This window comes from Lissotriton vulgaris, chromosome 6, assembly GCF_964263255.1.
Source record: "Lissotriton vulgaris chromosome 6, aLisVul1.2, whole genome shotgun sequence".
NCBI lineage: Eukaryota > Metazoa > Chordata > Amphibia > Caudata > Salamandridae > Lissotriton > Lissotriton vulgaris.
In genome coordinates, this window is record NC_141694.1 from 1,494,584,780 (window position 1) to 1,494,610,287 (window position 25,508).

General features: G+C 43.9%; 1 protein-coding gene across 1 annotated transcript in view; it reads right to left on the reverse strand.

The window, feature by feature from the left end:
* RTN4 (reticulon 4) overlaps positions 1–25,508 on the reverse strand; it is a 232,057-nt gene that overhangs the window by 18,664 nt on the left and 187,885 nt on the right. The window contains exons 6-7 of the mRNA XM_086927651.1: positions 11,833–11,902; positions 3,559–3,605 (exon numbers count right to left, since the gene is read on the reverse strand). Coding sequence (XP_086783777.1) covers positions 3,559–3,605; positions 11,833–11,902 — 117 coding nt within the window. The remainder of the gene's footprint in view (positions 1–3,558; positions 3,606–11,832; positions 11,903–25,508) is intronic.

The following is a 25,508-nucleotide window of genomic DNA, read 5'->3' on the forward strand; positions in this document are numbered from 1 at the left end:
CACATGGCTCGAACAGGTGGATTGATTTTGAGGTTGTGCCTACTAGACAACACGGCTGTCTGGTTGCCAAACACTTATTTTGGGCTTGCCAAGAACATAGAGTGTCTTGCAGCAAACCCATTGCTCGTCATTGGTTGGCTTTTTGGTAATTCATTAGCCGCCTTGTTATTTGATGGCTTACTTTGTCCATCTTTTGTCTGTCCTTCCCCATGAACATTGACAAATTTACTTCATCCATCCACAGCTCACTTTTAGGGAATTACTTATTTATTTCGTCTTAAGCCCAGCCCGTAAGACTGCATGGGGTTTCCAGCCATCTGCCTAGTGTGCTCGTCACCTCCACTGCACTTAGTCTCTCTCTTTTGTCTGTGTGTTGCTCCCAATCTGCTCAGTGATACGTTCACCTTTGTTGCTTTAACATCAGTGTGTTTCTTCCCTCAGCCTCCCTTTGCTCTCTCGCACGAGTTTGCTTTTGCCCCCTCACTCCACATTGCTCTTGTGATCAGTTTGCTTTTCTCCTACGCCATTCATGTCCACCGTGTTACTTACCCCACCTGCTTAAAAAGAAATAACAAAAAACCCACATTTTTTCACAATTTCTTTAAATACCCATCCAACTCAGATCTGTAAACAAAAGTAAAAAGTACTCGTGTCTTTTAGATGGCACATATGCATGGTGCGCATGCCATCAAAATGCCCAGGAAGTTGTGTCAGGATTTTGGTTTTTTAATTCTTCTTTAGCCTTGCTGCACTTACAGCATCAGTAAAAAAAAACAAGACAAGACCCACTGGCTTTAGCTATGCTTGTAATTACATCCTGCTATGTTTTATCTTACTGCACTCCTAGGTAGTTCTATATGGTGACAGAACTTCAACTGGATGATGGAAAGTACTAAATTAGACACTATGTCAGGACTGGAGGCGAGGATTATGCTGTTCTTTCTGTTATTTAAACAGCAGCTATGATAAACACAATAACAAAACTTCATTTTCTATGAACCACTGGGAAAGAGAAGAATTCCAGTCCAAGCAATCCGTAGTAAGGGTCACTCGTATCCCCCTGGAGACTCTCCTGCCTCCTCTTTCTATGCTGCTCCAGGTGCCGACAGTCAAGTGCTTCGTTGCCTGGGCTCTGATGATTTGAGCCTGTTGCATGAGTTTTATACTGTTTTTTTGCCCTGTCCCAGGCGTGCTTAATGCAGTACTCATTTCATTTTCAGGTTGCGGCCACAAGAATGATTCAACGCTCCATTGCGGCCGCGGTTATCCATATACCTCACCTCAGCGGAGCTCTGGGGCTGGCGCGCAGGGCTAGAGGGTGCCTGCCACCAATGATATACGGCTAGACGCGCATATGCACCTCTGCCTCCAGTGGTCAGAGCATGTTGAGGGGACCTCCTTTGGAGCTCGTTTCTATGTTCCCCTCCACGGAGTGCTGCTTAAGTGTGCCCTGGCCACCTGGAGTATAAGCCCACACATCTGGTCAGTACTGTTGAACTGAAAAAGCGCTATTTTTTGGGGACAACCCAAGTGCTTTTCTGATAAGGTGGAAGCTGTGTAACGATAATTTGGGTACGTGGTGTCCAAGACTAGTATTGCTTGGCTGTCTAGCTGGGATAATCCTACTTTTTAAATCTATGCAGGTTTTCCATATTATCTGGGTCTCCCCAGTTGTCAATTGCCCTCCTTCATTATGCAGGAGTTTGAAGACTCATATCTGGAAGAGGAGTCCATCTCCTATTTCTCCACTACTGACAAGTTTTGCGAGGCCCTGGATACCTCTATTCACAGAACATTGCCGGACGCGGTGGCGCCATTGGAGAAGAAGCTCTTAGAGATGGCACAGTCATGCCTAAAACCCCTCTCTCAAAGGGAAGACCCTATGGACCATTGTTGCCCATACCTCTGGGGCAGCTAGTCAACGACATGCCACTCCGCACATGACCCCAGAGTTGATTTGGATGCCTTCACCAGGCTAAAGCAAGCCTTCATAAGCCTGACTCCACAAGCTCCCTTCCCTCTCCTTCCTCCACCTCCCTCAGGAGCCTTAACAAAGTTTGAACTTGGAGAGGTTGACAATTCCCCCCTCCCTTTCACCAGACAGGCACACGTCTGTGTCATGGGGGTGTGGTGGGGAGGTGAGCTGGGAGGTATTCCCCCACATCCCCCTCCTCTGTCGGAACTCTGTGACAATGATTCTGATATGCTAGAACCGGAATATCTCCTACACCCTTACTCCTCAGACTGGGCCCCAGCAGAAAAAGTCACCACATACATTGCTGGCAGACTAAAGGAAACTCCTGGACTTGGAAGTCCACAGTCTAGGGGCAGAATGTTCCAGTCCATCGCTGGGCAGTAAAGTGACTAGAATGCTTACTTATCTGATGATCCTGATCTACCAACCACATCATCTGTTCCTCCAATTCCAACGGAGATCCCAAATGTTCAAGTTCACAACTCTTTTTTTGGCTTCTCCTCCGAACTATGGTGTTACACCAAGGTTTCCAAACTGGTGGTGGAACATCTCAGGGCTGCAGGCATCCGCAGGATTGTGTATCTCGACAACATTCTCCTCATGGATCAATGTCCACGAACATTGTTGGTCCATCTGCATGGGATGGCCGAGCTGCTTCAGTCTCTAGTGGTTAATATCAATGGGACAAAATCCATCTTAAACCTGGCTCAGACTAACATTCTTGGATGACTCCTCAAATCTACACTGATTATTCCCTGGGAATATGGGAGCTTCTGGGGGACAGGTAAAGCAATGCACTTTTCCTTTACCACCAGTCATCTTGTGCAGAAATCTGGGCTCTACCAACACCCGATATTCTGACTGGCTGTGCAGGGCTAACAGGAGAAGCGAAGGCACACTAATGAACTGTATTTTTCCTTTGCTTTAACTTCTCAGGTGAACTGCCTACATTTCCTACTAAATATTCAACAATTAATTACCTGGACAATACAACCTATAACAACCCTGTTTACATTCTGGTAATATTTGGAGTGACAACACTGGTACACATTGATCTGGCTGCAGCATCTACAGTGTCCAGGCTGGTAGTCAGGACATTATTAGAATATTTATTTTTCCCAATACCTATGGGATGCATGAAGAAACACAGCTTACATCATGGCTGCCAATTTTATGGTGATGCTGTAATGCTCGATTTATTCAAGATAAATGCCAGCAAGAACAGAATGGTTGAATGAGGATCCGATCTGCACCGGACAACAATGACAGCTACTGCCCTGGTTTTAAAAATCAAGTTGATGTTATGGTTGTTTGCAAGGCTAAATAATCACTCGATAGACCAAGCAAAGGTATTTGATTAAGATAAAAGTGAGGTGTTGTGGTACTACTCAGCTTAACATCCGGGATTGTGACGTGGTGTTATAGGCTTGACAGTCATGGCCTTATGTTTTTCATCCTATTTTTTTTAAGCGTCCATCAGCTAATACACTAAAGAACAGTAGATTAAGGAGAGTGGATCTGCACAACATAATTCAGGAGAGAAAACAGAAAAATTACAAAAAGCAGTGAGAAAGGGGTCTTACCTGATGTCTTTCATAAATAACTGGAACACTGAACAGTGAAATCAGGGCTGAAAAAAACAACGCATGGTTAAAATATGTGCTGCATCACACACATTCTTAAATATTTCACTATGCAGCATTTTATTTCTGCTCATATCAAGCGAGAACAGAGATTAAATGTGATTATGTGCCTATTCCTCAAATACACAGACTTGCAACATGTATAAAAAGCATTTATGTTCAAATAATTAAAGAGTAAATAGTAATGAAGGCAACGACGTGCACAGACAAAAAGAGTGCTCAAAGGGGATGGGGGTTTGCCAGGGTACCCCAATTAGGAGTTAGGGGATCATAAAACAGCACATTTTCTTATTCACAACTTGTGGCAATAACACCATTCTCCTGTGGATATTACTGAAAATGGCACCAAATCTAAATATTGTGAGGCGCGTGCAAACAAAGTCCCAAGAACCATACGCACCTGATAACAGCTACGCGCTTTCTGACCATATTACATTAGCGACCGTTAAACATAACCTGATATTTCAAATTGTTGAAATCTGTATTGATAAAGGGTGGATCATAAAGAATGAATGGAGCTCAATGGGTCACTAACGGAAATAGCCCTGTGGGTGCAATGGGCGTTTGCGTTGCTGTATGACCTCTTCCATATCATGGGAACACACATTTTGTGCCAGCTTTATCACAAAGGGGTGTTTTGTCATTTGGGAGTTGCCTCACGCAAACAGAGGGAAGCTTTTGCCATTAGGCATGCAACGTATTACAGACTGAGGTATTATTGCAAAAAGCCCCATGAGGTGCACATAGTGTGTCGGCCAGTGTGTGCCCTTCCCGCTCCCCCCAGTTGCCCCTCGAGGATACTCCGTTGAGGTGAACTGCAGGGTTCCCATGTACGCCCTGTGTATCCCCTACAGATTGTTGCAGTAACACAAAAACTGTCCATGGGGGCACCACTATTACTCTCCACAGGGTTTCCAGTTAAAACTGGAGCTGCAGTGTCAAACCTGAGCCCTGCTTTTCACCAATACTTTCTTTCTTCGCACTGCAGGCACAATCGTCTACAGATCCAGTCTGTACTGACAACACCGAATGTGTGTAATCAGGTGCACTGCCCCATATGCACCTAGATACGGGTGCGCAATGACACAAACAGGAACAATGTGCCCGATTTGTAATTTGGGCAAAGGAATTAAAAACAACGTTTTGCCCATGAATGCAACAGCTCCAAACACGAAAAATGTAGAATCAATCCAAAAGTTGGGGAGCAACCAGTTATAGAAAAGTGGAAGTTAAAAATAACAAGCACAAATAAACTAAAATCATTTTAGGCATCACAATTGATTTCTTTTTAATAAAGGTGATTATTTAAACCTGGGTCTTCAGAATTATGAACACTACTAACTCAATTGACCATTCTCCCCCTTGCTCTCAGCATACCCTCTAATCCCTGGTTTGCTTCTGCTGCTGATCAACTCAACTTGTGTTCTCATGATCTCCATACCTTTTCTGCCCCAACATATACTCAAAACACTCCATAACACACACAAAATTACCCTAACACACACACGCCCACACTGTACCAAATATGGCCAATCAGAACAATCTAATGTCATTCACAATTTTCTTCCACCCGCTATCACATTTAGCATGGGGTAATGGGCCAGCCCACTTGAGCTTTGGGCTAACTTCACTATGAGTGACTGTATTCTGCTCTTTTGCAAGGAGCACATACTCCTACAATGTAGTTCCCTGAATGTCAGGTGCTAATTTTAAGACCTTAGGCCTGACAGCTCCCCCAACAAAATGGTTTTCCAAAAACTACGACTAAACAGAACAGGTGCTGACAAAGCCTAGAGGCCAGCTACCACGTCAGACCTACTGGCTGGCCAATGCTTGGTTACAGTTGTAGCACTTTGAGCATCCCAGGTCTGTGAGCATTAAGAGATAGGAGTCAGGCATGTTCATGTGTAAACATATCTAGAATGCTAAAACAAGATTAGTGATAACTACCCTCTAAAACTAAAGAGATTGGTACCTCTGAAAGGGAAGAAAGGATGTTCACAAGATGTTGAAGGAGCCAGCACTGCAGGGCTCGACCACCCACTAGCAAACCAAATATATTTTCCTGCTTCAGTGTGTTTGTTTCGTACGTGCTTACCCTCTATGTGGAACCCCGAGGCTTGAAGAGCTAGATGAACAGGTTAGATATCTATCAAGATGGTTGGTGTGGCGGTTTCTTAATCTAGCCTGGGTATCCACAGATCCCAGAGTGGAAAAACACCAAAATGAGCTACCCAACTGCAGTTGGCTAAGTCTCCTTTAAGAAGAAGGGAACCAGTTACTTACCTGTACCTACAGTTCTACAATGTTCATATCTTTCATAGTGTTGCATGTTTTAATTAGTTCCAGAAATCAGGCTAGTAACTCCATAATATATAGCAATAAACATTGTTAAAATGGAACCAGGCCTATCTAGTGAATTAAAAATGCTGTAAAGCATGCAAACTTCAGCCAATCAGATGTATGCATTAGCACTCTCTCTCTCTCTCTCTCTCTCTCTCTCTCTCTCTCTCTCTCTCTCTCTCTCTCTCTCTCTCTCCCCTAGAGGTGACCACAACTTAGCCTTTATTCAAGTGCATTGACAATCCAACAACCGGGGAGGGGTGCGGGTTTCATGCGAATCTATGAAAGGATGCCAACACTGAAAAAATGTATTTGAAGGCAAATAATGTATTGCTTCCCCGAGACTGGATCTTTCATATATTCACATGCTTGAATTAGAATAGTTAGACAATAGTACATTTAGGAATAAGGAAGCAAGTTCACCTTACTTAAAGAGGATGCAGAAAACTTTTCTTCCCACTGAAAAGTCTGCTGCTGTATCGATCGATATCCAGGCAGTAGCGCTTGGTGCGTGAAGGTTTTTTGACAGCGTATGCAGTTCACTCGCTCTTTGTGAGGCTTGACCTGTAACTGGAAAACTACACTACTTCTTGTCTTGACAAAAAGTAGTGACGTTTTCCAGTTACACGTTCAAATGGGGTACCTGAGAACTTTGTTGATCTCACAAGGTACCAGTGGACGTCGAACATTAGGAAGATTTGAAATAGCCCTTTCATACATTGCTCCTTAATATGTTGAGAAAGGAAATATAGACAAGATGGTAGTCTGTATCTGGAAACTGCAGCCAGATGGACTTTGACCGAAGCGTGCTTAAGGTCGGATGTGTCAAGATGTAATAAATATGGCAATATGTAATGGGGTTGCAAAGCCAAAGGAGTTGGGCTTTTACCAGCACCCAACAAAATCTTTTCCATTTAGCATTGCACATTTTCTAAGTCGATGGTGCATGTGCTTGACCAGGTGACCAAACAAAGTCATCAGGAGCAAGGGCCTGTGGATTAGAGGCTTCAAGTTGTGGTGCAGAAGTGGTCTTCCTTTCTTTCACACGCATTCCAGGAGGATCTTAACTGGACCAATAGAGCCACTTGAGAAATGCAGAAGCTCAGTGCGCCAGTACTGTCTCAACCACCCGAGGTGATCAATATTAATTTGTGTAGCTCCTCCTTTGGCTTGTTGAGACACCCTCCCACCAGGAGAACTGGCAGAAATGTGTACACAAAGATGTTGCACCGGCTTGCAAAAAACACTTCTCCTTCTGATCCCTGCTTGCAATGTCTCCTGGAGAAATAGACAACAATTCAAGTATGGCACTCTCCACCAAAACCAGTGCCCGCTTTTTAGATAATGGTCTGCAGCGCGGGATTAGAGCAATGCAGAACAACATGAGCCCCATAAAAACACTTGTATTGTCATGCTGGGCCTATGGAGTCCATATCATGGACAACATTTGCTGTGCTGAACTTTTCACTTACAAAACGAAGTGCTTACAGGTTTGCTTAATGAATTAAATGGAAACAAACCAAGACTCCAACACTGAGAATGCATTAGGCTAATGCACGAAGGCTCAGACTGGAAACTGTCCATAATGACATGGTTACGACAAAAGACAATGGAGAGAGCCAAAATGGCTGTGGCTAGAGCCTCCAGCATTGTTACTCAATCGGGTGAAGGAAATGCTTTTCTTTTTAAGCGTTGAGCCATTATCCAAGCTAAGTCAAGAAGTTGGTGGTCGTAAAGAGGGTTTGGATTTGTTCAGGTTGAGCCAGAGGCTATGGAATAATCCCAACTGGCAGTTGTAGATTCTTCTGCCTCTCATGTTCAGCCTGCTATGAGCCAGTTGTCGACATTGGGCTCAACTGGACAGTCCATTTTGTGTAGATGTGAAGCAATTGGTACTAGGCACTTTGTGAAGACTCCAGAGGTCTGAATCTACAGTGCTGTCCAGCCCCAAAAAACTAAAAAATCCTTGCGATGCTGCTGAATATGGATAAGAAAGTAAGCATCCTTGAGGTCTAAGAATGCCAGCATTTCATCTTCTTGCAGAAGGACCTCCTGAAGTGTGGCTATCCAAAAGGACCGAAATTTGAGGAACCCGTTTAACTTCACAGAGATCCAAGATGGGTCTCCAATCACTTGTTTTCCGTTTCAATAGGAAATAAACTGGAATAGAAGCCCTGGTTGCCTTCATTTTTGGAAACTACCTCTATGGCTCCTTTGAAAAGCAGCCCATTGATATTCTGTTGCAAAAAAGGCTTGCTTATCTATGTCTTTGCTACAAGCCTGCAACACTATTTTGTGATGGCTGTAATTTTGCTGCTGAGAGCTGGAATGTCAGTGGCAACTGAATGAGTGACAATACTGGCCACATTGTTCTTCCGGAGAACCATATTGTGAGGAGCCTTCAATGTATGGTTGTTCTCCTGGAACCTCCAAATCCAGAGTGTTTGTTAACCTGGACTGCTCCCAGGACGCTTGGTATGCCCGGATCAGTCTTGATGCCTGAAGTGCCTCCACTACATGTTTGTCATCTGGCTATCAAACTGCATATCTTGTTCTTTCCCCTGCTCATATGGGCGAAATGGAGTGGTCTTTAGCAATCCCTATTAATGGGGAACTGCTCCCCCTGCTATCTGAAGGGGTCCACGTTGGACACAGCCATCACTGTGATTAGTTTATCTTCAGGAATCCGTTCTAGGAGCAGTGAAATGTAACTTCATCAGTTGGTGGTCATAGTGACCTCAGATGACAAATGCCTGGAACTTCAGCGATCATCACAGAATTCAGCGGTGAGAAGCATAGGGAAGCATCCACCATCAGTGACAGTTTTGCATGCAGGAAGGAGGATAACGTACTTGCACGTAATCAAAGTTCTCTGTCATGGACTGATTCTCGGAGTATAAGAGTAGCACAGTTTCTCTGCACAAGAGCGGGTCTCGGGAACACTTTTTATTATCCATTTGTTAAATGAAAAAAGCATTGAAATTGTGTCAACAGAAACAGAAGTCCCAGAGAAGGAATCAAATTAAAGTACATGGCAAAATGCGGCAGCACCAACATATCTTTATTTGGCAATATCTGGTTTGCTACAGTCATAAATAAACGTCCATATGGCTGCCATCCCAAATTATTGAGTAAGGGTGAGTGAGCTCCGAGCTTTCAGCACAAACGAGCCATATATGGTGTTCATCACAGCAAATCCTCCCTCCCAAATTATGCTTTATTTAATGAATTCTCAATGTGATTTCAGAATTGTATCTATTTCGTTTCCAATCTTTTCTGGGCCAATATACTCCAGCAGAAATTACCCATCATACACTAAACATCAAGCCCCAGATTAGGAGTTATACAGAGGGATAGCCCCGCAGATGGGATACTGCTCGACCACAAGAGGCCTGGTTCTCTCAACTAGATTTACCAGGTGCATAAGCACGGGGTCCGATTTAACCAGCTGAAAAATCCATCTGGGAAACGTTTGTGGATTGGGAGGGGCAGTGAGCTCATGCAGTTTAGCCCACATTAAACCCCCGGCCTACTGCATGGGGGTGACATGGAAGACTCTTCCCTACCTGGCGCTAGCCTCCCTGCCCAGGATGCTATTGCAGCCCCCTGCAGCCCCGCCCTGGGTCTCCCAAATAGCAGTGATCCTCTTGCTCCCATTTATCAACCTGCAAGAGAGAAACGAGAGCAGGAAAGTGTCCTTTATTCCCCACAGACTGGAGATCCATATGTTGGGCTTTGCTATTAAAACAAGTTCATCATGTTATTCTCCATTTCAGCCAGAATAACGGGGAATTGGACAGTGTAGGTGGGAAGAACTGGGTGGAATTGGTAACTCATAATTGGGCACTAGACAGGTTAATGAATATTACTTAACAGACCATCTAAAAGGTTTTTTGTCAATTATAAAGCAGCTAGCCCAGATAAGCCTTCCAGAAGGCAAATGACAGCCAGGGGGATCGTATCATGTGTCATTAAATGCCATCTAAGGCTGAACATTCCTGCGACATGTTCCGTTAGAGGACCAGTCCATCATAGGTAAAGCAGTTAATTTGGTGCATATGAAGAATTTCCCTATTCAAGGCATCTAAAAAGGCAGCCATCTGCATGTCAGTTCATGCTTTGAGTAGTACTGAATCTGAATCCTAGAGGGATACCATAGTGAGTCAGGCCTCTCCTGTAACCCTATTTCCTAGACAGCTCCGTAATATATTCTTTTATATTTGGAGACCTCATTTTCCCGGTTTTTCATTTACAAATGGTTCAGTCACGCACACGGCTCATTGCATGCAGTTTTTATTTATTTTTTTAAACAAAAAATGTTACCTCTTATATGTGTGATATAACGGTCTTTAATTACAAAGGGTGCTGTGGATTCTGCAGGAGTGTGAAGATATTCTGTTTATTGATAATCAAGGGAATCCGAAGAGAAAAATTAACTCCACATCTAGAGGCCTCACACCACAACTCCAAAACCGAACAGTATTACCCACAGCGCCAGTCAGACCAACAAGGGTCATAAAAGTCGACAATGCTGTATTACTAACGACAACTGCATTCACTCTCAAAGACATCAGCACACTTGTGCTCCATACTTGGAGTAGCTGTTGTGCACCATCCACTGTTCCCTATGTGCACCCAGCACCCTCAAGCAGAGAGACAGTGCGACTAGACATGTACACATCAGTATTGTAATGACATAAATCTTAACGTTGCTGAGCATTTCAACTTGACCATGATAAAAAATTGTCAGACTGGTCTAGAAGGTGAAACCGCCTTACCCTTCCAGACTATGCCTCAAGCAAGCCAGGTTTGCAAACAGTTCTTTATCTACCCATTCCTAGATATGTATGCCTCACATTCCCTTTTTAACAGTTTATTTTAATCAGTTATACAACTATTTTTCCAGTACGCATTTCCCGACCTTTCCTCCCTGCTTCAAATTGACTTCTGGGAGTTGTTACTGTCACAGACAGTATGGCCAGGTATAAGATAGGGTTTCCTGTAATGACAGGCACATAAATGTATGTCCCTTCAGATCAGAGACACTGGAGGCATAATGGATAGCTGTATGCAATGCAGTGCAACATCTTCAAAGAAAGTCCAGTCAAAATAAATCTACATCAACTAAAAAGTGGCGAAATTGCATTGGTTACGGGTTGATTGGAGCAAATATTTTCGCACCGGTCATTTTAAGTGTCAATCATAGGTCAAGCAGGGACTCAATCCTATTGAAACCTGCATCGATATGCTACCCGTGGATGGCTTACCTAAATACTAATGGCCACTTCCATCAGAATAACATGGCTTTCACAAGAATGTTACTACCACACAGGACTGCAGAGAGACCAGCAGGTCTCTTGAATGCTACACGGAGGGAGCGAAACACCTAGGATCCCTCCTCCTGTATAGTTATTGTAATGACTCCGGCAGGAGATTACCCAAAGTGCTCCCTGGAACATGGTTGAGCCCATCCCGGTTTTTAGGGATCAGGCGGCGAGGCAATGATCATCCACAAGACCAATGGTATGTATGACGATCTGAAAAACAGACAACCAAGGTTGTGGACTTTTTACTGAGAATGCCTCCTTGTGACATTTTTGCCCAAAAATGTACAATATTCTTATAGGACTTCAAAAAGGGCATGGGGCACTGATAAAGAAAAGTAGACAGCACTGTTTGTAATCCTATGCTGTGGTACCGTTACAATGGTTCACAGATCTTTGTTTCAAGCAATAGCCTTAGTAGCACTGTTAATTCTGCAAGATAAAGCAAAACCTTCCAATTCACAGGTAACTATCAGTAAGAAAGCATTTCATCCTGATTAATAAAGTACACCAATTTTTCATTCATACTTCGCACCGTGCAACTTACCCAAAATCAGTAGTGTCAGACCATTGAACAAGGCACCAACATATGTGAACACCCACATCAACACTGCAAACTAAAAAGAAAAAGCATCCATCAGTAAACAGTTGTATCCATATTCAAAATACAAGACTGAGTAAAATTCCAGGGAACTATATATTTAATAACGTCAGCCAAGCAAGTATCTTCATTTCAACATTCATACAAGTTTTTTTACAATAACCCATAAATTACAATTATTTTTTCAACAGCTTGGGGATGTTAATCCACATAAATTAAAACAAAAAAAATCCGTAGCAGAGAAGCCCACTTGGAGAATACAATTACACTAGACACGCATATTTTTGTGTAGCGATACTAGTAGATGCCAGGGATATGTGAGCACAGCGATGCAACAGAGGCATTGTTGAGAGTCGAGGATCTCATTTCATTCGAAAATATCCCCTTGCTTAATCTGACACTATGATGAAATAAACAGGTGGGGAGAGAGTGCCCGGGGAGACTACTAGATTGAACAAGGAACTCTTGGACACAATTCTATGGCTCTGGAATCTAATTAACCCACCCACTTCCATAATGGAGTGCGTAAAGTCCTGCCTTCGTTTTCAGCTTCAACTAGATTGTCCGTCAACATCTTGTACCCTTTGAGATTCAAAGGCCTTTTGAAAATCATTTTGTCAATCACCACTTTCACATATACAATTTTGGGCATGAATGCAGGCACCACACATTGCTAGAACCTCAATGCTTCTGAGCAAGACGGGAAGGAAAGAGACAAGTGAAGGTGTAGGGAAAAGCGAGAAAGGGAGAGCAAAACAGTTTAATCAAATATGTGCAAAAATAACCGAACTTTCATGTTTCTGCATACTTAGACATCATTCTCAGTTGATCTTAAAATTTTGTCTCCTCTGGAAATGCACTTGAAGGACGATGAGTAAAGTACATTTTTATTCATAGAGGTGTAGCAGTATTTTAGGGAGAGTTCAGATATAAAATATATTTAGCAAAAACATTACTCTGCTGCGCATTGTGAGACAGGACAAGCTTTAAACTGTCCTCTTTCTTGGACTCGTACTCAATGGAGGGAAGATAGGGGGAATGTTCCCTAGTCATGAGCACCAGAGCAAAGTCTCCCTTCTGAGTTTTTAAGACGTGGACCTTCCTTAAATGGCAAACAGTGACTGGATCAAGAATAGCACCGCAGTAACCCACTTTTGGGAAACAATTAAGTCTTAGTTTCCTGGCCAGGCCTAAAGTTGCCAAAGGTAGCGATAGTTGGAAAATGTGCCACAAGAGGAAGGGATGACCTTCCCACTAAAATCCAGATTTTATCTGTAGCCAAGGAGAGGTCTATGCCAAAAAGGACTTGTTGCCTTAGGCTCTCTCAGTCACCCCTGAACGCCTCCTACAAAGATGAACCCTTACAGGGACCATATGCCTTAGCTGAAGTAGCCTGTCAAACAAATGACTACTAGAAAGAACCCATGTAGTTTCAGCCACTTCTAAAGTCGCAGCACCTACTGACACAAGACCCACGACCTGTCACTGCCCTGTTCGCTGCAGTACAACATGGCGGTTGTGCTGGCTGTCAAGACACTTTTTAAGAAAGAAGTAAAAGCTATCATCATGGCTAAATATACTTGAACTATTACTGTGGATTTTTTAAAGACTCTGCATCGATCTGTATTATCTGTTCGATCCCTTTGATTATTTGTATTACTTGTATTATTGACTTACCTGACTGTCTATGCTCCCATTCATTTGTACTATTATCATTATTGATGTACCTGTTTTACTATGCACCCTCATGTACCTACCCCACCCCACTTATTACCTACAACTACGCTATGCCTAATGGCCTGTTATTCACTCTCCTGTTTGTATCCCTGCTTTGTAAAGCGCTCTGATATCTGCAAAGTTCTTGTTCGCACTATATAAAACTTTCAAAATAAATAAAACTGGCCTCCGGAGGACACTGAATGGCTCAGAGTTTGCTTCACTGGAGACAAAATGGCCCCGATCCAGACTTCTCCAAAATGGCTGACCAACTCAGAGACTATGCATCCATCACCACTGTGAGCTCTGGTCGGGCTAGGGAGAACAGCCTGCTACAGAACAGGTTGGGGTCCACTTGCCACTACTGAAGGTCCAGGGTATCTCCTTTGATACACAGAACTATTACACACCACAGCACTAACTGTGGGCACTTTCCTTTTTAGGATGAAATACTTCGCTCACCAAAGGTGACATGCTTCATCATATGGGATTCTCCTCTCAACAGAAAAACTTAGTTCCTTTGAGGGCTACAACCCCCCTATCTATGAGGGAGGAGCTCAGGTATGTTTCAAATATTAGTATGACTTTCTAAATCCACATATAAAGAGAAAACAGTGTGAGTGAGGGCGCAGCGCAAAGCAATAAGAAATGTGAAGGAAGTGAAACTAAAACTGGCTAGGGAGAGTAAAAAAGTATTCTTTATTGCAATACACCCACTGCAAGGATTAATCATATCACCTTTGGGGAGTGAGGGATTTCGTCCTAAAAAGGAAGTGCTCATAGTCAGTGCTGTGGTGTATGGCCAGTGGTTCAGTGTTGATAGTTTTGTCATTTTTCCAATAGTGGCTCGCCACACATTTATATTTCTTTCCGAATAGACCCAAGGATTTCCTGCTGTTTTTTGAGTAATTATTGGGGAGAAAATCCTATGTGGTCTTAAAATTTCCCTAGGACCCTCCTGCTTTGAACTTTTTTGGTTTGGTATGTCTAATTTGATATGCAGATGCTGTCCAAATGACAATTCTGATGTTGAGCCCACTACAAGCAGATGTTCCATTGCGAGCCTTGCTTGTGACAGCAGGCACACAGGACACATAAGAACCAGATTCCAAAGAAGACGAAGAACAACTGCACCAGGACCAAGGATTGAGCCAGTCCTGCCAAGTATCACGCATGAGACGTGACACTAACGCATTTCAGTGTGGTGTTCCGCATCACCGCACTGAAATACATTGTCACGCATTATAGGGCTAGCGCCTTAGCTCTCAAGCCGTTCGTTCTGCCTATCATGCTAAATAAAGTAAAGCTGAAGTGTTTAGCAGCCTGTGTGGCGAGGGTGCGCTGCTTTAACAGGCTTGGAGGGTCAGCCGCCTGAGCTAGTATCAGCTGGCTGTAACAATGTAGCAGTATAGAAGGAGATTCCTGCAGCGGCGCCGCGCTGACTAACCTCACGTCGTGTGATATAGTGCAAGACTTCTTTAGGCGCCATAAGAGAACGTGACGTCACCTCCTGCTAATGCTGCCGCCGGCTGCTCAGTTGTTTGTGGGAGACTGGCTAAGTGTTTGGAGCACATCACGGCAGCGCTGCTTGCATCATCGTGGTTGCAGCACATTCTCAATGTTGACCATCACCCCACCGTGAAAGTAAGTTGCTGCAGCCAGGAGTGGACTGAGGAGGCGGCCGGCAGCCGCCGCTGTACCTATTTCCGTGACTCGCGGCCTCGTCGTGAGTAAGACAGTGAATTCCATTTTAATCACCGAGCTCAGCTCAGCCTCTGTCATGGAGTCTATGACCGGCAGTTTCAGCGCCCGCCCAGGACAACCGGACAGGCTGGATAATAGACTTGAGGACATCCGCCCCATGGACTAAGGAGGCACGAAGTAAATCTGAACTCTGTCACGGTGACTGAGACTCGCAGTCTGTTTGCCCCGCAGAGTCGCTGCCTGCAAAAGGGTCAAAGTAAGTATAAGCCACCCGAGTGTGTATGCTTATTACGTGTGAAAACAGTACGTGCTGAATACGTGCCTAAACCCATTTCTTCACAAGCAAGCCAAAATAAGTGACAATGGTGATTTAAAACATTACTATTGTTGCGAGCATTAACAAATGCCATAAGTCTGCCTTTGTTTAGATGTGTTTTTTCAATGATTGGCGAGTTTTGTGCAGGTTAGTGTCTTTGAGGGACGTGCGAGAGTTGTTCTGTACATTGGTCATCGAATGTCACGCCTGGTTCATGCTCCCTCGCTGTGTTTCTACAAGTAACTCCTGTTGTGCACAGATCCTGGACGTTTTTTCTCGGGCAGGAAAATGTAACTTGCATTTGGTCAAAACCCTATTCTGGCTATAAAATTCTATCATGACATACGAAAAACTTGCCAACTGTGGTCTCTGCAAAGATGTGTGAAAGTAAAGGCTTGTGCCAGTAACTTTTTTTTACAATAATAAATGTGCAAGTCCTAATACATCACAGCTTTTGTGCCATCAGGACTGAGCATAATCTTTACAACAGAGCTGGCTCGTTGCCTTCTTCAAAAGAAAGTGTTCTGAAAGTCAGGTAAGTAAGACTTTGCTATCAGCCTAGCTGTGGCCTAAATGAGTGCCTCCCACGCTCCACTTTCTAATACAGCCCCACTTGCAGCTCATGTGGTCGGCGGTAATCGAGGGACTCTGGGAGCCACTCACCTGACTATAATAAATTATGAACGCCTTCCAGGCTGCTTTATCTATTTTCTGCAATTTAGGCTGCAGTCTGATGAATTAGTTGTTTAACAATTATTTCTTATGCTTTGAAGCAGGTAACTTAAACTTTCTCTTTGCTCACATGATTATCACTTCTGATATTTATGTTTCCCTCTTCTTCATTGCTTTATTTTGCTCGTGAGCAAATGTCACTCAGTCGCTGAAATGTCACACATACTTTCAGTGAAATTATGAAAATTTCACACAAACCAATCTGAAACCTTGGCAGCTATGTTGAGCCTGACCCATGGGATCCTACCCTGAATGTACCAGACTCACTGTGGATGAGGAAAAGCCTTCAGCACCATTGTGTCCAGGATGACCCCTATGAAGGGACATTTCGGCACAAGCATTCAGTCAGACAGGCAGGCGTGCTGATGGGAAAACCCATAGGAGACAGGAGGGTTACAAGATCGTTTGGAGGAGGTTTTCAGTCCGACTGTAGAAAGCCTGCTTTCAGCAGACATTCATCAGTATATGGAATGCATGCACCTCTAACCCGCATTAAAGGAACAGCAACTACTGCAATCACCTTCATAAAAACCAGAGAGGAAGGCGGCCAAACTGTAAAAAGGCAAATTGAAAATGCTTTGATCCCACCACGAATCAAAGGTAGCCCCATGTGGGACTGCAGAACAGGCACATGAAAGTACACATCCTACAAATCCAAGAACAGTACAGTCGAACCAGCAAATCCAGGACAGAAAGGACCTGGAGCGAAGTCAGCATTTCAAAATTTTCCTTTTGCAGGAGGGTGCTCAGATGGTAAAAATCTAAAATCGAACTGAGCCCTTCAACTTTTTGAGCACCAAGAAATGGCAGGAGTAACATTACTCATCTTTCTCTGCTTCCGGGACCCAGGCTATGGTCGGTCCCCTGGAGGAGTGGGATTAATGGACACAACGTAGTAATGATACTTTCACTTTCTGGGTTTATAGATATGAAGGCGGATTGTATGTATTTTTAAAAAGAGCAAAAAAAATAATAATTCTTCCACTCTTCTCTGGATTAGTTTGGTCTCTTTAGTTTCTTTTCAGGTAGGAGCGGAGGCCTCCCACTTGCGTCCCTTGGGAAAACAAAATACTAACAGGCGAGTCTGATTTTGAGTGTGAAAAAGTTCAACAGTACTGGGGGAAAAATAACTTTGCTTTTCTTTATCTTTCTGCTTTGTCATGTGCCCCAGATTTGTTCTATTTTTCATTTCCCTTCGTGCTCTAAAAAAAACACAAAAAAAACAGTTTAAAGTATAGTGAGGGGCAAACTATCTGTTTTTCGGGGGCCCTCTTTTAGTGGTCTCCCAGCAGTATCCTAATACTTTGCGTTCTCAGACACATCTAATCTCCTTGCCCAACTATTGACACTCACCTGGCTTAGACACAATCCTCTAGGATGGTGGCAGACGCATAAGTGTCCGATATCCCCAGAGGCAGCCACCAGTTCTCGACCATTCACTGGGGTCCTCATTCGTCTGGCTGCTCTCTTTCAAGGTCTCTACCTCCAGTCCTGAATTCTTAGTTTGGTCAGCTTTTCCACCTCCATGTCGAGTCTTCCTGGATTGCTCCTTTATGCTCTACCCCTCTTCGTGTGGCTCCCTCCTTCCTTTACTTCCAGTTCAAGTACTCTGAAGCTCGCTATGCAACACCTGCCTGTTGCTTAGGGAAGAGTATCTTTTTTTAGTACTTTCTTCTTTTCCATCTCTTTGTTTACTCTTAGTCTCATCACTCTGACGGTTGTCTCATTTCTAGCTTCACCACCAGACCCGGCCCTGGATCTACCAGTCGTGCACCCCTAAGACAGGGTATGAGGGAGGAAAGAATGTGAAGGGAGTTGGCACTTAAAACAATTTGCAACACCCACTGATGCGATGTTATGGCCAGCTAGTTGAGCATGAAAACAAATTTCCCTACTGACAGCAGAACCATGGGAGAAGAAATCAAAGTGGCTCTGCCCCTGTTGCGAAAGAAGAGAAAGATGAAGAGGATGATTGCAGTCGTTATTGATGTGCACGACCTCTGCCACCACTGCGTGGTCTTGAGCGGCAAAACTGCCTAAATGGCTGCTGTAGAGGTTGTATAGTTTGTCTCTGGTGATAGGTGAGGCTACCACGAGGATCTTCTAAACTACTAGTACTGCTGGTGGAACTGGCAAGACAGACCAGTCAGACCCAAGGAGGACCGTAGCAAAGCAGTCCTTGAAGCATTCCAATGCAAAATCCGCTTTTTCAACAGATCAGGAACCACTGAATGGCATGTCCATTAGGGATGCCTGCACATTCCCCAGAGAAACCTGGTGGCGGTAATCTATACATGATGCCAGATCACCACATTGGTGCCAATGAAGAGAAGCGGGTGCGCAATTGATGTGGCATCATTACCAAGCCCACTGTTTAGTTTTGGTGCAGTTTTGTAAGTGTGAAGGTGACAAGTGGTGCTGATTTTGTGTGCAAGATTATGGTTGGTTTGTTTGTTTGCTTCTACATTGTGACCGTATGAGTGAACAATGTTTTACTGATGTAGGCTAAAATAATGGTATATCTGTACAGGTGTAGCTGGCTATATGGCCATTGGTGTGATATTGTGCTATGGTGGGGTGTCTAATCTTTTCCACTAAAATATAATCAAATCGAAAATCTTTGTTTGCAACTTCTATACAAACCAATAACCATTGAGAATACAAAAGAAAGGTACAGGTAACAATCACAGGACAAGTAGCAATCCAATAATCTCAATGGAAGCCAGTCTTTAACACTGTTTTTTTAAATGTCACTATTTAAAACAAATCTGTGCTATTCCAATTTACTTTCCCCCTTTAAACTCTTAAAATAACATCCATACATTTAAACAAGCATTGGAAAAGTCAACAGGCATCTACTTTAAATTGTTGAGTTATTGACTTTGTCAAAGCTTCTAGACAGCATCAGGCAAAAGCAGGTCTCAAGACGCATGCAAGCCCAGCAATTTTGAAATGGGCTTCCAAAGATAAGAAACCCATTCAAAATGACTGCCATGTATCTAGACACTCGTGTCAACAAAGGTTTTTTATTTACTGTACCAAGGTATTGAGTGGTAAATGTGAAAGAAAGGAGCAGCCTGCAAATTGCTCCCTCCAAAAATACAATAAAATCTCATGAAAGAGCTAAGTAAAAACCTTTCAGTGGAGCTACAGCAAAGGAGAGAGGTGTTAAAAGTGAGAACATGGGTGGGAGGGATCCATTTTAAGGAATATGCTACTTACCAGTATGCATCTGTTCTTGGCATAGAGGGCTGCAGAGTGGTACATTATGAATAGATCGCCATCTGGTGTTGGGCTCGGATGATTGCACTTTGTTTTTCTCTTGGAGAGTCTTTTGTAGCTTGGTGACTCCTCCTTTGGTTGGTAGTGCGCATGGGCATCTGCTCCATCCTTAGATTGTTTTGCCATAGTAGGGTTAGATTGAGTAGTATGATTGAATACAGATAGGAATGCCCATGTAAGTGTATCTAAATAAGATAATGTTGGAACAGACACAGGTTTCCGGGGAGGCTGGGAGGGCATGTACTACTCTGCAGCCCTCTATGCCAAGAACAGATGCATACTGGTAAGTAGCATATTCCGTTCGAGGCATATGGGCTGCAGATGGTACATTATGAATAGACTAGATAGCAGTTCTTTCCCTAGCGGTGGTCACCCGTGTCTGTTGCAACTGTCTGAAATAAAGTCTTTAATACAGCTTGTCCCACTCTAGCTTGTTGTGTTGTGTGCACATCTACACAATAGTGCTTTGTGAAGGTGTGCGGTGTAACCCAGGTAGCTGCTTTGCATATGTCATCTAGAGGAATATTTCCTAAGAATGCCATAGATGCTCCTAGTTTACGTGTAGAGTGAGCTCTAGGAGGAACAGTTAATGTTCTCTTTGCTTTTAAGTAGCATATTTGAATACATTTTACAATCCATCTGGCAATGCCCGCTTTAGAGATGGGATTGCCCTTATGTGTAGGAGAAAACGCAACAAATAGCGGTTTTGTCTTTCTGAAAGTTTGTGTTCTTTCTATATAATACAATATTGCCCTTCTGACATCCAATGTATGTAGGGCCCTTTCCGCTACCGTCTGTGGTTTTGGAAAGAAGACCGGTAATTCCACTGACTGATTGATGTGGAATGCAGAAATTACTTTTGGTAAGAATTTTGGGTTTGTTCTAAGAACCACTTTGTTTTGGTGTAACTGCATGAATGGTTCTTGAATCGTAAAAGCTTGTAACTCACTTACTCTTCTAAGTGACGTGATAGCTATGAGGAATGCCACCTTCCATGTGAGGAATTGTATTTCACACCTATGCATAGGTTCAAATGGTGGTCCCATTAGTCTGGTAAGTACTAGGTTGAGATTCCAGACTGGGGAAGGTGGTCGTCTTGGTGGAATGACTCTTTTGAGTCCCTCCATGAAAGCTTTAATTGCTGGTACTTTAAACAGGGAAAGATGTTGCCTGTTTTGTAGGTACGCCGGTATAGCTGAGAGATGAACCCTGATAGAGGTATATGCTAAGTTACATTGCTGCAAGTGTAGTAAATAGCAAATGATCTGTTTAGTGGATGCGTCCAGAGGGTTGATGTGCTTACTGTTACGGTGTATAGCAAACCTCTTTCATTTTGCTGCATAGCATGCTCTGGTGGTAGGACGTCTTGCTTGTTTAATGATTTCCATACATTCTGGTGGTAAATCTAAATATCCAAACTCTATGACCTTAGGAGCCAGATCGCTAGGTTCAATTGTTTGGGATCCGGGTGCATTATTTCTCCATGGTTCTGTGTAAGGTGCATGGGTAATAATCTTAGCTTTTGATGTGGCACCTGTGAGAGTTGTAGTAGCGTGGTGAACTACGGCTGTCTTGCCCACGTGGGTGCCACTAGTATCATTGTCATTGAGTGCTGCTGCAGTTTCCGAACCACTAACGGGATTAGTGGGAGAGGGGGAAAAGCGTAAGCAAATCTGTTGGACCAATTTATCCATAGTGCATTGCCCTGGGACCGGTGGTGTGGGTACCTGGATGCGAAGTTTTGGCATTTTGCGTTCTGATGATTGGCAAACAGATCTATCTCTGGTTGCCCCCATCTTTGGAAGAATGGCTGCAGTATTTGGTCGTGCAGCTCCCATTTGTGTACTTGTTCTGACTCTCTGCTTAGGATGTCTGCTATCTGATTTTGTACTCCCGGTAGGTGTTCTGCTAACAGATCGATCTTTTGAGGAATGGCCCATCTCCAAATGTCCTGTGCTAGTTTGGACAGTTGGAGAGAGTGTGTGCCCCCCCTGTTTTTGAATATAATACATTGCAGTCATGTTGTCTGTTCTGATCAGGACTGCCTTGTTCGTTATTTGTATTTGGAAAGCTTTTAGTGCTAGAAATACTGCTAATAGTTCCAAGTAGTTGATGTGCAGTTTCTTTTGCTGCACACTCCACTTCCTCTGCACTGTGTATTTGTCCATATGCGCTCCCCATCCGGAGAGCGATGCGTCCGCTGTTAGTATCACTTGTGGAATCGGTTCTAGGAACGACCGTCCCTTGGAAATGTTTGTTGTGTTCCACCACTTCAGAGAGCGATGCGTACGGTCGTCTACCAACACCAGATCTGTAATTTGACCTTGAGCCTGATTCCACTGTGTCGCTAGACACTCCTGTAGTGGACGCATTTGTAGTCTGGCATGTGGTATTAGCAGTATGCAGGAGGACATCATGCCTAACAGCTGCATAAACACTTGTGCTGGTAGTGAGTGTTGTGGTTGAAATCTTTGTATTAACCTGACCATTGTCTGTATCCTGATTGGATTGGGGTATGCTATGGCTTTTTCTGTGTCTATAGTAGCCCCCAGGTATTGCTGAATTTTGTTTGGTTGCAGGTGTGATTTTTTGTAGTTCACCGTAAACCCTAGGTGGTGCAGCAATTGAATCATCTTCTGTGTGTTGTGAAGACATTCTTCTTGTGACTTGGCCTTTATTAACCAATCGTCCAAATAGGGGAAGACATGTATTTGTTGCCTTCTTAGGTGTGCTGCCACCACAGCTAGGCATTTTGTGAACACTCTTGGTGGCGTTGTGACCCCGAACGGAAGGACTTTGAATTGATAATGTTGTCCTTCCACTACAAACCTTAGGTATTTCCTGTGGGCTTTGTGAATTGGGATATGAAAGTAAGCGTCTTTTAGATCCAGTGTAGAAAGAAAGTCCCCTTTCTTCAGTAAAGGAAGTACTTGTTGGAGCGTGACCATGTGGAAATCTTCCGAATTTATGTATGCATTGAGAGGTCCGAAGTCTAAGATTGGTCTTAGAGACCCATCTTTTTTGGGGATTAGGAAGTATAGAGAGTATACTCCTGTCCCTTGCTGATCTTTTGGAACCTTCTCTATGGCATGCTTTTGTAGCAGTGATAGTACTTCTTCTTTTAACAATGTCAGATGATCTTGACTCATTGGACGCTGTTTGGGGGGGATGTTTGGTGGGGTAGCTGTGAGTTCTAGGCAATAACCATGTTGGATAATTTGTCTCACCCATTTGTCTGATGTGATGTTTTCCCAGACAGGTAGGAACTGTGATAGACGTCCCCCGACCGGTGTTATGTGGTCTGGGGGAAGTTGTATTAAGTCACTGTTTTGGGGTTGGGGAGTTGCGGTTGTTATTATTTCCGCGGCCCCTACCCTTGTTGTTGTTACCTCTGTAACTACCTCTTGAATTACCTTTGGGTGACGTAGGTGTGAAAGAGGTGGATTGCTGATTTGTTCCTGTATTTTTTGAGCCTCCTCTATAGGTGGATCTACGAAAGGAACCCCTTTGTGTTGACTGTTGCAATCCTCCCATTGACTTAGCCGTTTCTGTATCTTTCTTCATCTTTTCTAAGGTCTCATCTGTGCTTGAGCCAAAAAGTGTTTTCTGATCAAAGGGTTGGTTCAATAAGGATGTTTGTACTTCTTGTTTGAACCCTGAGACTCTAAGCCATGCATGTCTCCTTAACATGACACTGGTATTGATGGATCTTGCTGCAGTGTCTGCTGCGTCTAGGGCGCACTTAATGGAAGCGTTAGTTATTATCTTTCCTTCCTGTATTAGCTGATCTGCCCTCTTCTGATGTTCTTTGGGGAGATGTGTGATGAGTTTTTCTAATTCATCATAATGTGCCCTGTCATAACGTGCAAGTAGCGCCTGTGTATTGGCTATACGCCAGCTATTTGCCGCTTGTGATGCTACTCTCTTGCCTGATGCATCTATTAATTTTGACTCTTTATCAGGTGGAGGGGCCTCTCCTGTAGATAATGAGTTCGCTCTTTTGCGAGCGTTTGAAACTACAAGCGAGTCCAGAGGTACCTGCCCTTTGATAAATATTGGATCCTTTGGAGCCGCCTTATATTTTTTATCAATTCTTGGGTTTAACACCCTAGCCCTCACTGGGTCTTTGAATATTTCTCCTGTGTGACTGAGAAGATCCTTCAGCATAGGTAGAGTACCTGATGTTCTTTGTGCAGTAGGTAGTGTCTCTAATAGGAAGTCCTCTATTTGAGGTTCTGTATGTAGATCTACCTTATGATATTTTGCTGCCCTATTAATGAGCTGTACAAACCCTGTATCATCAGGTGGTGAAGGCTTTGAGGGATATAACTATGGGTCGTTGTTATCATCTGACCCTGCGTTATAATTTTCCCATGGGTCATCCTCATCTGGGATAGTGTCATCATCCTCTTGAGGTTCTCCCTCCCCTGTATCACTGTCTACATCAGACTGAGGTGTGGATGGTCTTGGTGTAGAAGGTGCAGGAATATTTGGCATAGTGTGAGGAATAGGAGAAGAGGGTGTGACTTTAGGTCGAGGAGAAGTAGGAGGAGTTGTATTTGTCCCCAGTGTTCTCTTTTTTGAAGGAAGAGATTTGTCTATCTGTTCATTCTTCCTCTTCTTCGTCACTACTTTGCCAGTTTGTGGATCGATAAACAAAATCTTTTGTTTGGGATCGGTCTGCTGCTCCTGTGTCGGTACCGAAGCCTTCGGTCCGAAAGGTGCCTTTGTTTTCGATCGTCAATGTTCGGTGTTTTCGGCACCGAGTGTTTGCTCGATTCCGAGTTTTTCGGTGTCGAGTGAGTCTTCGACGTCGAATCATGTTTCTGTTTCGACATGGAATGTTTCGATGCCGAGCTTTCCCTTGCATGGAGCTTCGGCGTCAAAGTCGATGTCGACCTCTTCTCGGATCCGACATGGTGGAGACCGAGAGTTTCGGTTTCAGTTTCGGTTTCGTTGCCGGGCCCGAAGGCGGGGCGTCGGAAACTTTTTTCTGCGGTTTGACCGGGCTCGAAGGCGGGGTCGTTACCACACGGGGTCTGTTTTTTGGTAAGGGGACGTCGTCACTCACGGTTTGTTGCACGTCGAGTTCTTCGACATCCGACTCGTCCCCTTCCGACCCAGACTGATCCTCATGATCCTTTTCTTCATCGAGGTGCTGGTCTTCGAACAGCTCCAGGATCGCCTCCGACTGCATTCTGGAAACCTCGTGTCTTCAAGCTCAACGATTTCTAATCGTCGACTTGGAGGAGAATGCTGCGCAGGCTTCGCAGTCCCTGGATTCGTGTTCAGGCGATAGGCAGAGGTTGCACACCTCGTGTAGGTCCTTGTGTGGGAACTTGGCACCACACGTTGGACATTTCTTGAATGGAGTCCTTTCCATGGACTCCGGGCTTGACTACGTCGAGAAAGGCCTCCAGTTCGTCGACGTAGATCAAAGTTTTTTCTTCGATGTTGGAGTCGAAACGCGCCGGAATGGAAATGAAATTGCGTTCGATAACAATACCGTCGAATTGGAAAGGGAATACGCACCGATAAGTCACTTCTTTTCGAAGTCGATCTGGAGCGTCTCAATCCTCATCCGAACCCGATGGCAGAAAAAAACATTCTAAGGATGGAGCCGATGCCCATGCGCACTACCAACCAAAGGAGGAGTCACCAAGCTACAAAAGACTCTCCAAGAGAAAAACAAAGTGCAATCATCCGAGCCCAACACCAGATGGCGATCTATTCATAACGTACCATCTGCAGCCCATATGCCTCGAACATAAATTTACAAAAACAGGGTGGGGAAGCAATGTACAAACTTGGGCGAGTTTGAGGGGAAGTAACAGGATAAACACTTGCACTCCCACGGAGCGCAGAAAGTTAT